Below are 15,867 nucleotides of genomic sequence, written 5' to 3'. Positions count from 1 at the left end.
TTCTGTAGAAAAAAAAAAAGATCTAAAAGCAAAACTCTGGTCAGATGTTGGTCCGTGGGGTAATGTGTGTCAGTTTAGGGGTCCTTGATGTAAAAGAGTTTGGGAACCACTGATCAAGAGCACTTTGGCTGGCCGTTGTAAAAAGAACTTAAAGGTGCCCTGCCACGCAAAACCATTTTTTCTTGCATTTTTTTGAAATATGTTAGGTCCATATGTGTTTGTGTCATGTGGTGAATGTGAAAATGAACTGCTACCTCCTCCGTCAGCTCTAGCCACTGAAAAGCAGAGAAATCAGGCTAATTAAAGCTGGCCAGTCTGCCATCATGTTGCCTGAGCTCATTAATATTCATGAGCTCGCCCAGTTGCGTAGGCAATGGATGCAGATAGCCAGGCTCTCATTGGCTAGCTGTTAGCCAATCAGAGTCAAGCAGCTTAGCCTGTTGAATATTAAATGAGAACTGGCACAAATGGAGCTGAGTCTTCCTGCAGGTTTTCTATACCACGCGAGAATGGCTTGAAACAAGGTAACAAAGGCATTTTTTCCACAAAAACGTCCATGGCGGACCTTCATACATTACCACAAAGTAAGAAAATGTGTTTGGCAGGGCACGTTTAAGATTGGGCATTGCAGCCAGAAGACGGTGTTGTTGGGCGTATACACAGGTTTAAAAAAAAGTGCATTCCAATATTCCACAGGGTATAATGAGTTTTCGGCCTCTTTACCACTAAAGTATCATACTAACTTCCAAATTACATACCTACCTCCTTCCTTCCTTTTCTCCACAACACAGAGTGTTTAGTCTCTCGACAGATGTTACAGCGCCACTTTGGATCATCACCCCGTTTGATCACATGACAAACAAACATCTCCGAGCATGCTCTTCTTGTTGAGGCAGTTGTGTTAAAGACCTACTGCACGGTCCCGGTCACTGAGTACACTATCTCACACACCAACACTAACAAGCAAGAAAAATCAGTTTCAGAGGTGAAGAAAATAAAGAAAAAGCAACATACAGTAAGGAAGATCTCTTCACTACCTAGTTTCTTCATCTTTGGTATAAAATATGCCACCTGTCGGCTGCTCTTGTTCAACGGTTAAGAAAGACTCAAGAAACTGTCAACAGTTTTACTAAAACTATTGCTTTTTGCACATTTAAAAACCCGAGCATTTTTTTTCTGCTTTTTGTCAAAGTCAGAGATGTTCCTTTTTTAACTTTTCTTTTTGCGGTGAGACAAGCAAAGCAGGCAAAGCAAACAGTTTTTGAAAGGTAAAAAGACTGCATTTAAAAACAAAACAAAAAGAAAATACAAATGGGATGGAGAAATGGAACTTTCATCCCATGATTAAACCTAACTGCATTTCCCAGGAAGCAGTGTATTGACCCTTCCTACAAGTCGCATACTTAAAAGAAGATGTTTTTCCCTTTCCCAACCAACATCGGCTGCACTGCACCACATAATTTAAAAATCTTCTTCATACAATTACAACCTTTTTTTTTTAATCCTGTACAACTGTACATAGCTTTGTAGATTTCATCTCGCTGGCTCGCGGAACTCTCCAAGAAGCTCTCAAATCATTCAACCGCTCTTTTTTTAATAATTCAACACTATGGAAACATTTTTTCCCAACGTTTGAGAAAATTAAGGCAATAAAGATTTACGAAAACATTGATATTCTAGAAAACTACTCAAATAATAAAAAGAATGAAAATAATGTAGCTTAATATCAAAGGAAGACAACCTGTTTTTTTTTCTAGACTTTGCTTCCTTCCTTTTTTTTTTTTTTAATAAAAAATGTCTGAAAATCTACCTGCACATTCAAATGTTATTTTTTTCTGTACAGCTTGTTGGTTGAGTTTAGATTTCAGTCTGTCTTCTTTTCTTCCTTCGGAGGCAAAGTCCAGTCTCACAGTGAGAAATGATAAACTCAAAGCTGCAGACTGCGTTCGATTTCATTGTCTTCAAGTTCGGTAAACCATCATTTCTTTTTCCTTCTGTCTTTTTCTTGGTTCAACCAGGTAAGAAATTTAATTGATTTTTTTTTTTCTTCATTTTGTCTTTTATTTGGTGCACAGTGGAAGCATTCTCCCCTCAGTGTTGCCCGTCACCTCTTTTTTTTTTTTTGTCCCCGTTTCATTTCGATTCTCTTTGTGTCTCCGGCGCCTCAGTGCAGTCCTTCTAAAGGCAATGCAGCAATGATTCCTACCAATCTTGTTATCTAAAGGAGACAGAAAAACAAGTCAGTGAAAAAAGGGTAACTGAGGAAACCGTGGACAATGCTACAGCAGGCACACATTCTTTGTCTGACCGCTGTGTGTAAAAGAAACCACCAGCAGGTTATCAGCTGGGCAGAAAAACAAGATGAATAAACACCAGGAGAATGATAAAAATGTGTTTTACAAGCAAAGGTCGACATGAGTCTGTGACCAAAACTACACAACATTTTGTCTGTGCAAGTACACACACGATTCTTCTGTAGCTAAATATCTAGACACACTATTCAACGTGATTTATTTAACTTGTGAATTCCGACCTCAGCAATCACTGCTGAAAACATTTTAAGATTGTAAGTCAAAGACAGTGTAAGAGCGTCCTTTGTCTGGCCTTTCTGTGCACGTACGCTAAATTAAACGACTTTCTACGTCAATAACGCATTATAACGGTACTTAAGATTACAGAAATATGTTTGTTTAATTTTTTCTATATAATGGACCAGAATGGACTAATTCATCGACCTGACTCCCAACCAAGATTTGGAATCGCTTGAGAGGGTGGGAGTGGGGGGGTGGGGGGTAGACATGTTTGTTCAATGTAATTGCATTTCCTTGTATTGCTCTGTTATGTTATGAAACAATTAAAAAAAATTGGTAAAAATAATGCATTATAAGCACATTCCTAAGACTTTGTAATGCATTTATAAGGCATTATTAAACTCTTAATATTAATTGGGAATAAGATAACAGTTCCTTTGACTTTTGTGAATTTTATATAATTAGTGGCAATCATTAATGACAACTTATAACAAACTATATAATGTATTATAAGTGGTGGACATAATGTATCATAAGTTCAGCATTTATAATGCTTTATACCTAAGTGACAAACAGAAGAAAGAAAAAAGAAGAATCTGAGTCCTGGGTTACACAGAACATTATAACTACCATAACTTCAGCCAGTTATTAAGACACAGGGAAAGGCTCTGACATACTGTATAACAGATTACTCATTATATCTTTCTGAAGTGGAATATTGTCTCAATAGTACGCTATAGCGTGACTTTGTGAGCTTTACGTAAAGTGAGAGCACTGAATACATGTGCATGGGAATCTCTCTCTATGAATACATCTTTTAAAGTTTATTTTCCACTATTAAAAAAGCAGCTTGAAGCTGTGTTTTGAATAAAATCGCTGTGTGTGTGTGTATTGACAAATCTACTTGTAAAAAAAGATGTATGGCGTATCTAAATTATCACAGGAAATGCTGCATGCCACCGACTGTTTTCATCCATTTATAACAATGGAGAAAAAAAACTTGACAGGGCAACGCAGGAGTAAAATCGCAGTAATAAACAACACTCACTTTGACTGCTGGTAAGAGTATGCTGTGGCATGATCTCCTGTAGTCTCCACTGTTAAAGGCTGCTGCCCACTAGCGTCCTGGGAGGAGGGGGCGGCTGTCTGTGAAGATGGGTCTGTCACCATGCCCTGACACCAGAAACAAGTCAGATATGAAGCTTTCTCACACTGCTGTTTCATTTAGGACTGTTTCATTTAGGACTCTTTGTTCCACACAGAACTGAAAAAAAAGGTTTACTGAGAAAATACAGTTCAGCAAAGACAGGTATTGATTAAAAGTGATCTTCCAGCAGACCCAATTTAATTTCTGGTGCTCGTTTTGGGAATAAGATAACAGTTCCTTTGACTTTTGTGAATTTTACATAATTAGTGGAAATGTCTCCCTCTGAATCACACAGACAGAACCACGACCTGATTCTGATATTATCAAGGCTTGTTCCCTCACTGGTAATAAAAAAGTGACAAACACTGGTCCGTATCAGTCTCTCATAGGTAGAATTTTTTTTTAAAGTGTGACCATTATAAACTACAGCTTAATTTACAAGAGAATTTTATATATATATATATATATATATATATATATATATATACCACACACACACCACATACACACACACAACTTACTTCCACTGTGATGGCCGAGGCAGGCACTGCAGTGTACTGGGGAATGTAGGTGCCTTGCATAGGACCAGCCGCTGCAGCAGGCATGTACTGCAGAGAGGTGGGGGGGGGGGGATCCAGACAGTATTATAATGTGGGTGCAGACAATTTGCCATTTAAAATATCTGGATGAAAAGTACTGTCTGACATTCTTGCGAAGGAATGTGGTTTTGTGACACTTTACAATACATTACATAATAGTTTGGCTTGGTCCCAGGGTCATCGCACATTTCAGCAAACAGATAAAGGCAATTTCCATGTGTGTGGCTTTGTGGTTTCTGCCGTGAGATAATTCCAATTACAGCTGATCATGGAAATCTCCACGGACTAATTGCATTGATTATATTACAACTCAAAAGATAAACACACACACACATGCGTGCAGAGCAATACAGTTTAGAGGATGCACAAGCCGAGACTCACGGTGCCTGTGGTGCCCAGAGACAGGTGGTTCATCTGCTGGGTGAGAGGAGCCATTACACTGGAGGGGTGAAGAGACAAACTGGGCTCTAGAGCCGTTGCCGGGGTGATCACAGCACCCTGAAGCAGGAAGAAAGGACACATAACAGTATAGACATTGTTGTACAAGCTGAACGAACTACGATATGGCAAGCAAACAATGGGATCGATGAAACAAACAACAGGCTGTTTATGAAGTTTGGTTAAACAGAAATCTTTAAACCAATCACAGAAAGTCATATATGCACTACCGGTCAAAAGTTTGGGGTCACTTAGAAATTTCCATTGCACTCCATTATAGACAGAATACCAGCTGAGGTCAGTTGCATTGTTTTTTTTAACCCGGTCAGCAGTTTTCAAATTACATTGTGTGCTTACATAATTGCAAATAGGTTTGCCAGTGTTTTCTCAGTTAGTTTTTTAAAATGATATCAGATTAGTAAACAGAATGTGCCTCTGGAACATTGGATCAATGGTTGCTGATAATGGGCAATGTAGATATTGCATTAAAGATCAACCACCCACTCAGATCAGCTGGTATTATGTCTATAATGGAGTGGCATGGAAATTTGTAAGTGACCCCAAACTTTTGACCGGTAGTGTATGAAAGAGTGGCAGGGGAGAACAGGAAAGGAAAAATGCCTATTTCCAAAATGTAGAACTATTCCTTTAAATCAGTATAAAAGCCACGTTCCAACAGAGAAGGACAGTTATAAACATACTAGATAACATAATTTATCGCAGCTGTTGTATGTCACTTGATGTGTGTACCGCAACGGGAAATGAGGACGTATTTTATGCTCTACAGCTGCTTTGTAAGACATTCAGTTATAGTAGAAATACGTTAGTAAGAGAAAAACGTCCAACCCAGTTAAGTTTGATGGCTGCAAAGGGTTTGCCGGTAATGCAGCCAGGCAGCCGGCTTGCCAGGCAGACTTGACAGAACATGTGTCTGAATGGTGCAGAAAGGCATTTACTGTAAATCTCTTCCATGTGAAGGGCTTTGAAGCCTGCTAACACCTTGATGCGCCGAGATCTACTTTTCCAGTACAACTCGACTACAGACTCAACAGCTCTTGTTTTAATAGGAGACTTCTCGTCATAGATATCCTCGCACCGTGTGCTTAGATGCCTGCCAACACTCCTGCAGAGGTAAACACTGTTTACTTGGGATTGCTGTTTAACTGCATTTCTCATGAGCACAGACAGCATCAGTGGACATGTGTCAGCAGTGCTCCAGAGAGCAGTCAGCACTTCTGTAGCTGCATGTTGAGACAAGATGTTAGAAAAACACAGGTATTAAATTAAGGGATTTTAGGCACCGACCTAGCTGTACGGCAGTCGTCTTAACAGCGCTGTCTCTGTAGGGTCTCATAGGGAGGTTTGCAACACACACACACACACACACACACACACACACACACACACACAACACACCACCCACACACACACACAACACACGTATTAAAAGTTTCGTTGTGTGGAGTCCTCTCATAGGCACACACAGTCTGTCCGAGTTGCTCACAGTTGCAAAACTGTAAGTGAAGACCTTACGTCTGCAAGCTTCACAGGGAGGCACACGCGCGCGCGCACACACACACACACACAACACACACACACACAAACACACACACACACACCACCACACACACACACACACACACACACACACACACCACAACACACACACACACACACACACACCACACACACACACACACACGCAGGACAGACAAGGATTGTCACACCTGCTAACAGTGGTGAGTGCTCTTCCTCCTGACTGCTGTCTTTGTAGGGGGAACTGTTTGTGGAACACACCTATCAGAAATGCTTCCTCAACCCTGTCCTCAACATCACAAGTGAGTGAGTGGCACTTTTTTCAAACACACATACACACACAAGCACGCACGCACAGAGAGAGAGAGAAAGAGGCATCGACACACAGATGCAGCCACAGATTTTTCCACAAAGCAGCACAAAGCTCTGGCTCCTGCAGGTAGATTTAGCCTCCAGAATCTAGCTACTGTAATTAATACCCAAGCTTTTCATCCATCTTTATAATATGTTCTCTTGTTGAATGATTTCTCATCCTCCTTCACTATTTCTCTCAATTCATCCAATCTCGCAGCAGGCTCCCATGCTGAGAGAAAGCTGCATAAAGTAGAAAGGAAACCCACAATAACTAATTGTCTGCTCTGATTTACAGCTATACAAGAGTTAAACCTGCTATTTTTGCGTGTCTGCATGCAGACACTATGCATTAGTTGGTGTGTGGTGGGTATGTAATTATACGTGGTAGAGTGTGTCAGACATATTTCTTTTTCTGTGTGAAGCAATAAATGAGTATGCAAGGCAGACAGTTATCTTTTCCCCAAGGACAGGGGGGAGAAAAACACAAGATCTTCTTCAACTTTGAACTCTCTCTTTCTATTGCTCACTCCTTCATGTCTTCATCTCCTCCTGTTCGTTTGCTGTCATTTTTCCAGAAGTCAAGTGAAGCTGACTAGCAGAATGATGCAGGCACCGTACAGCATCAAAAACACAGTATTGGTGATAATGACACCCATTTATCGAGAAAACCACTAAAGGCTGCTGGTGGAATGGGAGATCTGTGTGAGTATGCCAAGGATGAGAACCGGCATTATTTGTTCTCTCCCAGGTGGCGTGATCTGAAAAGCAGATGTCTGGATTATTCTACACAATGATTTTCAATACTAAGAGTACACCCTTGTTTATCTTCTTTTCTTTTTTACATTGTAAAGCACACACGCGTTTCTGACATGAAGCACAAACTCAGGTATTGCTGTGTCATAAAACTCTAAACATGCCCCCAAATGCATGCATGGGTACTGCACGCACACAAGCCCACAAAGGATCCCAGCATGAAAAAATACCGGAAACAAACCACGTATTGTGCACTATTCAAAGCTCATATATGTACTGATCTGTGCTTTCTTCAAACAACCCCCCCCCCCACACACACACACACACACACACCCATTGTCTGCTTTAATGGGTTTAACATAGCAATTTAACTCAGGAAGATCTGAAATCCCAGTTATTTGGATGTCTCATTGCAGCACTCCCCAATAAGCCCTGTTCCCTCTTTTTCTTTTTGCTATGGACGGTTAGGGTAATGCATTCATTTCCTGTAGGGGGATTTGTAAATAATTATGCACAAAGACATCCTCTCACTAATTACGATGTAAAGACGGCATTCCACCAAGGCTCGGCAACACAGTCCTTAAGGCACCACTGTGTGAACAGGTGTGTGTATCTGAACAAATTTGAGAGTGAATTCCTATGTTGTGTGTGTGTCAATTGTGTGAGTGCACCTACAGTGTATGCACCTTCTTTTTTCCTGGGGAACTTGCACTGTTTTTTATTTTTTGTATTTCTCTCATTCTAACCTTTTCATTAGAGTTATTCCTTTCTTTAGTAACTGTGTAACTACAGTGTGTATCTGTGAAACCATGTGTCATTGTCAGTGATACACATAGCAACCCTCCCAAAAACTACAACTGCATGATGGACTGTTGACTGAGTGATGAGAAGAGACGTGCTTGCATGCATCAACCTAAATGTGTCAATGAGCGCACGCTATTGTTGAAAGTTACCGGTCATTAAGCGAGGCACAGCAGTGAGGAAGCCTCGGCTGCCATAGGAACAGAATTAAGCCGCTGTGTCTCTCTCAGTCTCCCTCCCTGATGCAGCTTTAATTTGTTGAGCTTCTTCTGTATCCAGGAAATACAATGACTAGCCTTCGCCTTTGTTGTCTAACAGGGATTTTGACTATGCAGAGACAAGGCTGGGGAAGAGGCGCACACAGCCCAGACATGGTTTTGCAGCAGTTGTTTTCGTTTCATTGTTCTCGATTTATTCTTTGTAATCCCTTCTTTCCTTTCCTTCCCCTGCCTCTCCCTTCTTCTCCTCTATCTCTCTCTGTCTTCTCCCAAGTCTTCGGCAGTCATTTCAAGGGGCCTGCCAAATAATTAGACAAGACACTTGTTTGAAAACACATTTTCAGAAGGGTATCATGCTCTCTCACAGACATAATTGTAATCAGACATGACAACAGAATGTTTTCAGGAGTTGGCAGGCAGACAGAGAGGGAGACCAATAAGATAACAGATCTATAGAGAGGACGACAACAGAATGTGGAACTCATTTAAACACAGTCTTGCTGTGACAGTATTAGCTGGAATTCCTCAGTGCACGGCTGATATACCATATCTGTGCTGCTGCCTCTATCGTCCCCCCCCCACCAACTGCATTTTGCTGAAAGAAAACAGTCTGCAGATGTTTGCATGAAAACAACTTGCTAACAACTTGTGGTCAGATAGAAATCTGGATGATAAAATCTGTTTTGACTATTGTCTCTTTGTAAGAGAAGGCAACTTTATTTTCTAGAAAATATTTGAGAGGAGCCTGCTGTACTATAAATCCTATTTCTCCTTTAAACATACCTGGAGCAGGTATGTGTGGGTGTGTATTACAGTGTTTACCACTACACTTAGTAGCAGTGGGAAAAGTTAACTAGGTATATTTCCTAAAGTACTGTACTTAAGTAAAAATTTGAGGTACTTTACTTGAGTCTTTTCTTTTCATGCCACTTTCTACTACTACTCAATTAAATTACAAAGGGAAATTTTGTAATTTTTACTCCATTACATTAATCTGACAGATTTAGCTACTTGTTACTTTACACATTAAGATATTTGCACACAAAGCAAATGTTGTTGAAATAGGATGTGAAATGATTAGCCGATTAAACTCTCAGTTGATTGACAGAAGTGTTTTGATCATTTGCAGTTTCTCAAATGTGAGGATTTTTCTGCATTGAGTACTTTTACTATTAATACTTTAATTACATTTTCCTGATGATACTTACATACTTTTACTTAAGTAACATTTTCAATGCAGGACTTTTGCTTGTAATAGAGTTTTTTTTACAGTGTGGTGTTAGTACTTTTACTTAAGTAAAAGTATGCTTTGTACCTGTAGTTTCATTTCAAACCAGCAGGGGACAACCTTTTTTAAAGTATCCCAGCCTCTGCTCCGCTGAGCTCTGCGAGTTGCTGTGAGGAGGATTCAAGACTCAGATGCAGGGCGTCCGATTTTTTTTGGCCTGGGTTCAGCTCTCGCATTTGTTTCAAATTGTATGTCATTTTTCTTTAATTATTTGGACTCCTGCAATTATTCAGTGACTTGGGCCCTCATTTGCACTGACATGCGAGTTTAAAATGAAAAAAATAAAATAAATTTTTTTAATTAAGTATTTGAAACAAGACCATTATGGAGTTAACAGATCCAATATAGACTATGTAGTTAGTGACATTAAAACTGTTACAAAGCAATTATACTGCAGGCAGCATTATAGCACAAACAAGAATATGGTTTCTTAGATTTGTTTCATTGATCCTGTGGCAGCCAATATGAAGGACAGACAATCAAGCTTTTTAAATGTGCATTGCTCAGAATCTTGAATGTTTTCAGATTGGCAGACTAAGAAGCCAGCGGGCCTAAGTGCTGAGACCGGCTGACACACTGGTGACAAGCAGCAATAGAAAAATGAGGCACGAAAAGTGCTGAAAATTTCAGAAAATGACTCTATTAGAAACATATAACCGAAAAATTAAAGGATAGCCTGGTTAAAAAAAACTTACTGTAGGTTGCATAACATACTGTTGATGTGGCATCCAAGATGTACTCTGAACCTGTGGAGAAGGAAGTAGGAGGGGAGGGGCGAACAGAGGAGATGAGCAGATGCAGCAAAGGTAGAGGTGATGACATTAAGCGCAGACATGATGAAGGAAATGGAAAGAAGAAAGATGGAGAGTAGAAAGGAAGTAAAAAATAAAGTAATTAAAGTAGAAGGGGATGGGCATGAGTAGGGGGAGGCAAACGGGAGGTCAGGTAGAGATGAGACGAAAGGGAAGATCAAAAAGAAGATTGTTGTAAGTGGACAAAGAATTGAGAAAGAGAGAACATAAAGAAGGACAATTGGACCACAGAATGACAGGAAGTGGGAGAAAATGAGAAAACCAAAGAAGAGAAGAGAGAAAATTAATCATTGGCTCAAGTCTTTACAAGCCCATTTCAGAGCCTCAGTCCCTGCGGCAGGGCGGCTTACAAAATATCACAGCAGTAACTGAGGGTCCACTATACAGTATGTCATGTTGTAATTATAAGAGGATAATAAGACCACATAGAGCAATACAATCTAATAATTACTGCTTCACATTGGAGGTTTCATCATCAAAGCCTGTCTTGGCCACAAATCACCACTTTCATCTCCTACTGCCCATCAGGAGGAACAAGCCCCAAAAGGCCACTTTTTCACATGTAAAACAGGGCATGGGTCTAGTAATTATATGAGTGCATGTGTATGTATGTTCACTTATCTGTGTCTGTCTATAGGGAGTTAATTGAATGCAAGGTAGCTCAATTCCTTCTTGTGATTTCCTCAAAAAGCATTATGTGACTGTCTCTGTGTGTCGTTGCATTTGTCTTTCTCGTTTACAGCAGTGTTTTGTGCTAGAGAAAGCCTGTGGGGAAGGACTGGTGTTTGTTTTAAAGTCTACGTGTTTGACAAACCGAGGATCAAGTACTGAGTCAAACTCTCAAAGAACCACAGCTACATCGGCACACAGCTTTGACATGAATTGGTATGGTTTGTGCGTGTGGAAGAGAGGATGTGACACATGGGAACAGAGAGAGAGAGACAAAAGGAGGATTTGTGCCGAAGAATGAAAGATCGATGGGAGGAGTGCTGCAATGTAAGCCTGTGTTTTATCATTGCTAGACTACGAATTGTCAAGTTATGTGTTAAAGTCTCTCCTGAGAAAAGACAAGCTCTACTTGCTTGACCTGTCCAGGGAGTACACACAGGACAACAGTAAAAAAGCAAGTCATTCAACACATTTTAAATGAATTTTGAAGCTTATTCTATATTTTTCTTTGTGCCAGCAAATCCCATTAAAAAAGACCAAAACCAACAATGTGTTAGTCTGTCTCCATACTTTCAGACTTCTCTGTGTGTTTCATTCAGCTGGGAACTGTAGTTTTTAGCAACACTTAACAGTTGAATGAGAAAATATTATATGCATTTTGTGAGGACTGTTTTGAGCAGCGGATTAATACACAATTGGTGTGCTAGTGGTTTTGGTCTTTTCATGGGATTGGGACAACTGGAAAAATATAGAATATCAGTTATCCTTTACAACCACATATTTACAACCACTAAACCAAAGCTCCTCTCCCATGTATCTCTATAGAACTTCACTTCGCTATTGCTGTCAAGTTATGTCAGGTTATATGCCAGTGGGATGCTATTGGAGCTATGTCTGACTTTGATTAGTCGCTTTGTTAAATTGGCTGGCTGGCCAGAGAGCTATTGCAAAGTCAAAATGACATGCCTGAAGCTTGTACTTAGGTGCTTTGCAGTAGTGGCTAGGACAAAAAAAACAGTCTACTAAAGTACCCTGATTTTGGAAAAAAAAGCAACATAATGAAATCGTCATTTCAAGCAACATAATTTTATTAAAAACACAACTCTAACGTGCCCTTGTCAATTTCTAAAGCCTTTACAGAATTTCAGAGCTTGGTGAAAGCCAGGAAACTTCAAAGAGGGTCTACACACCTGATATGTGGAGACGGGAGAGGCAGCAATGAAGGGTGTGATTGACGTCTGTGCAATCATCCGATTAGTGGAGATGCTGTACGGAGAAGAGTAGAACCTATAGAAGCAAACAAGAAAAGGTTTAATTTTGACATCATTAATATCGTCAAACCTAGAGGCAGGGTAAACCTAAAGCAAGAACACGTTAAAAGACTGTACAGTGTTAACAAACTGCAACGTCAGTCAAGAGGCTTCTCTCAGCCTTAACTCTCCAGGTGTAGCCACATGCAAAGGTGAAAATGTGCCTTTTGTACTCTTTGTTTTCAACCACCCAGTGCACTTCAAGACACCACTGACAAAATGGATCAGACATCATCAAGGCTGCCATGGAAACAATAAATATTGCAGCTCCACTCTACTCTATGCCACACCATCAAAGACGTCTTCGAATGAGACTTGACACTGCACCGGAGTGCACATCATGTTACAAAGCAGTCTGCTCCACTGCTAGACATAATAATGAATTATCACCTTAACGGTTAAGTGGGTGAAATATTTCAATATTGCCCTTTATGTTCTGACCTATGCATATTCTACTTGGGAGAAAATACATACGCATTTAGTACTTGGTTTACTTCTCTCCCTATACCTTTGTTTGCCCTTCTGATTTTGCTCCATGTTTTTTTTTTTTCATTTAACTTCCTCAACCCTGCAGCGGCAGAATGCCGTGCCTCACAGTGCTTTATTTAGCATTGTGTATCTAGAGAGGACATGTTTCATTCGCCAGGCCGTGTTGCTGTGCCCGATCGATCCCAACGTGTCTGTTGACTGAATAACGGAGCATGGGAGGGGAGAAAGAGAGAGGCAGAGAAAGAGAGAAGCCCTCCCCTATATACTGTGTCTCTAACATAGCCACAATTGTATAAAAAGGTACAAAAGGGTTTTACTTAATTGGGGGAGAAAAGTACTGAAAAATCAAACACACTGTTGTTTTACTTTTAAGGGTTACTTCAATCTTCTTCTGCCAAATGTCACAATATTCATTTGCCGTATTTCATTCATAAAGAGGCTGTATCACACATAATAGAAAATACAATATCCACTCAATTCTTACAACTTATCTGACAGCCAGGCTCAGCAACCAGCCAGAGACAGGAAAACACAGATGGATCGGTGCTACTTCACTGTGACACCAGCACACACCGTATTTCAAGGGTGAAATGGGTTGCAGAGGTGGTCTCCTGCTTCTGTTACTGCACTTTCTGTTTCCAACATTACATTTGTTCAGTGAGTGATGGCACGAGCGTTGTTGAACTTAGCTGCTAGATGCAAACCCTCAGGTATATTTAAACTATTGCAGTCCTGGCCTCATGGATGCAGCTGGTTTCCAACTGCCTGTGATAAGCTCCAGAGCGTGATTGTGCTTCACACGGACATCCAGCCTCCCTGTTGGATTTATATGCTCTACTTGGTGTGTTGAAGCCTAAGTAGTACTACATGAAGAATAAAACTACAATGGTTGCACTATGGTTGACTTCCTTGGCATCAGAAAGAGAAATCATATGAATTATTTGCACTATATATTTTCTCTGTTCAGCTGGGGTTCATACGCAGGTTGATTGCATGTTCTATCTTCAGTGTGTTGACACTGGCTCAGCTTACACTGACATAGATTTTCGTGAAATTTACTTTTGGGCCTTTCAACTCTGGCTTACTTAATGGTCTCATTGGGTTTTTAAGTATAGTCTCATGTTCTTCGAGCCATTGCACTGTAGACATTTACTGATATTTGTCAACCTTATACACTCCCTGAAATTGAAAAGTTGAACAGATAAATAGAGGATGGTACAAAGTTGGAGAAATAACTGGAACATGTTAGTCAAAGTGGTGATCAGCAACAAGAAGAGCAAAACTCTTCTGCTGATGATGTAGTGGTGCCTATCCATCTTTGTGACTGTACAGTGAATGTATGACTTGCATTAGAGATACTGTATTACTGTCACTGATGAATACAAATGAGAGAACGCAGCCGGGTTATTCAATATGGTTCTCTGATTGTGTTTATTGTATTTTTCATTAGAGTGATGTGTATTGAGAGAGAGAAATAGTAGGTAGAGGGCAGATGCAAGGTTATTGATGGAGGCTATTAGCCCTGAGCAGCACGCTGTCCATGGGGACTCCAGCACGGCTGTTTAAACAATACACTAAAACATGTAATTGCGAATAGAACATCACTACAGGATTGAATTTAAAACCTCTCTGTGAGTCCCTGGTGTGACCTAGCCGCACTGTCAGGAGTTTGCCCTGAAAAATTAGCCAATGATTTAGAACCGGTCTCAGTGACTTTTCAGTGGAGAAATGGGGGGGAGCATGCTAAAATATACATGTGTATGTCCAATGTGTGTTTGCCGCAGACACAGAGGAAAGGGAAGACAGAGAAGCAGAATAATAGAGGTAAGAACAGAGTCAAGGAGAACTAGACAGAAGGATGGAGAAACAAAAGGACAGCAAACAGACCAGATGGAGGAGAGAGATTGTGAAAAAGAGAGCCAGAGAAAGTGAATTTTGTGTCTCCCTGATAAAAGAGAGCACAGGCTATATGCCAAAGCAGTCTGGTTGGTTGCAACACATGTTTCTAATAACATCAGATTGGCATCAGACCTTAGAAACCAGCCGTCCTCAACCTTGGAAAGACTCACAAACCTGTAATTGATTCGTACCCTTCCCCTCTCCTTGGGCTGACTTTACTTTTGCCTTTGCCCTCCTCTTGACCCCGGACGGCCCTTCCTTTTTATTCAACCCCCTTCCCTCCCTGCTTTTTCGCCTCTCTAATTAGCTGCATTAGCATTTCACAGTCATCTAGTGCTTCGCCGGAAGGAGCTCCGATGACTGCTGGAGAGAGGTCGGGGAGGGTTTAAGCACCGCAAGTGCACAGATGCTCACGTGTGAGAATGCATTTAAACATGCATGAGCACGTACACATACACAAAGACACCAGAGCAGAGCGAAAGTAAATCATCTGCTTGGAAACGGAGTGTAGGAATTATAAGAAGAAAAAGACTACAGACAATAACGTGTAGGAGAAAGGGGAAGAGAGGCAAGAGTCAAAAACAGTTTAAAGAAAATGTGGGAGGTGGTCAGAGAAGCCCAAGAAGGCTGGTTTAAAGGTGATGTGAAGAAGGTAAAGGGAAGTGCAATATGTTGAGCACAACAGGACAACAGCAAAAAAAGAGGAGAAAAGAGGGAAAGTAGGGATACAAAGTGGGACTGAGCCGACAAGACGGAGGAGAAGAGAAACAAAGAGCTGGAGGGATGCGTCTCCTGGGATCGCATCACCAGCAGCATTCCTAGCAGACAGCAGCGATCTCCAATTTCCCTCTGAAACAGGCAGACACCCGGCTCTCCGCATTAAGCCTGAGAGCACTGCAGATAGCCTGAGCTGACGAAAGTCTTACAGTGGCACTGCAACACCGCCCAACTTCCCTGTTTGCAAACAAAACCTACATGTCTGAGAGCTTGTATGCATAGGTGTGTGTGTTTGTATGTGTGTGT

At 40.8% G+C, this 15,867-nt stretch overlaps 1 protein-coding gene across 11 annotated transcripts in view; it reads right to left on the bottom strand.

The window, feature by feature from the left end:
* Positions 1-1,501: 1,501 nt before the first annotated feature.
* Positions 1,502-15,867, bottom strand: part of LOC116691760 (RNA-binding motif, single-stranded-interacting protein 3) — a 221,956-nt gene continuing 207,590 nt past the window's right edge. For 8 of the 11 annotated variants that reach the window (XM_032519635.1, XM_032519639.1, XM_032519633.1 and 5 more), the window contains 7 exons: positions 12,337-12,433; positions 10,361-10,411; positions 4,659-4,775; positions 4,430-4,513; positions 4,200-4,286; positions 3,580-3,704; positions 1,502-2,218 (listed from right to left, as the gene is read on the bottom strand). In XM_032519635.1, the coding sequence (XP_032375526.1) occupies positions 2,215-2,218; positions 3,580-3,704; positions 4,200-4,286; positions 4,430-4,513; positions 4,659-4,775; positions 10,361-10,411; positions 12,337-12,433 (565 nt within the window). In that variant the 3' untranslated portion in view covers positions 1,502-2,214. The other 3 variants (XM_032519640.1, XM_032519631.1, XM_032519641.1) reach the window with 3 other exon arrangements.

Source organism: Etheostoma spectabile, chromosome 6 (genome assembly GCF_008692095.1).
Source record: "Etheostoma spectabile isolate EspeVRDwgs_2016 chromosome 6, UIUC_Espe_1.0, whole genome shotgun sequence".
Taxonomy (NCBI): Eukaryota; Metazoa; Chordata; class Actinopteri; order Perciformes; family Percidae; genus Etheostoma; species Etheostoma spectabile.
This window is presented reverse-complemented; position numbering and strand designations above follow the sequence as displayed.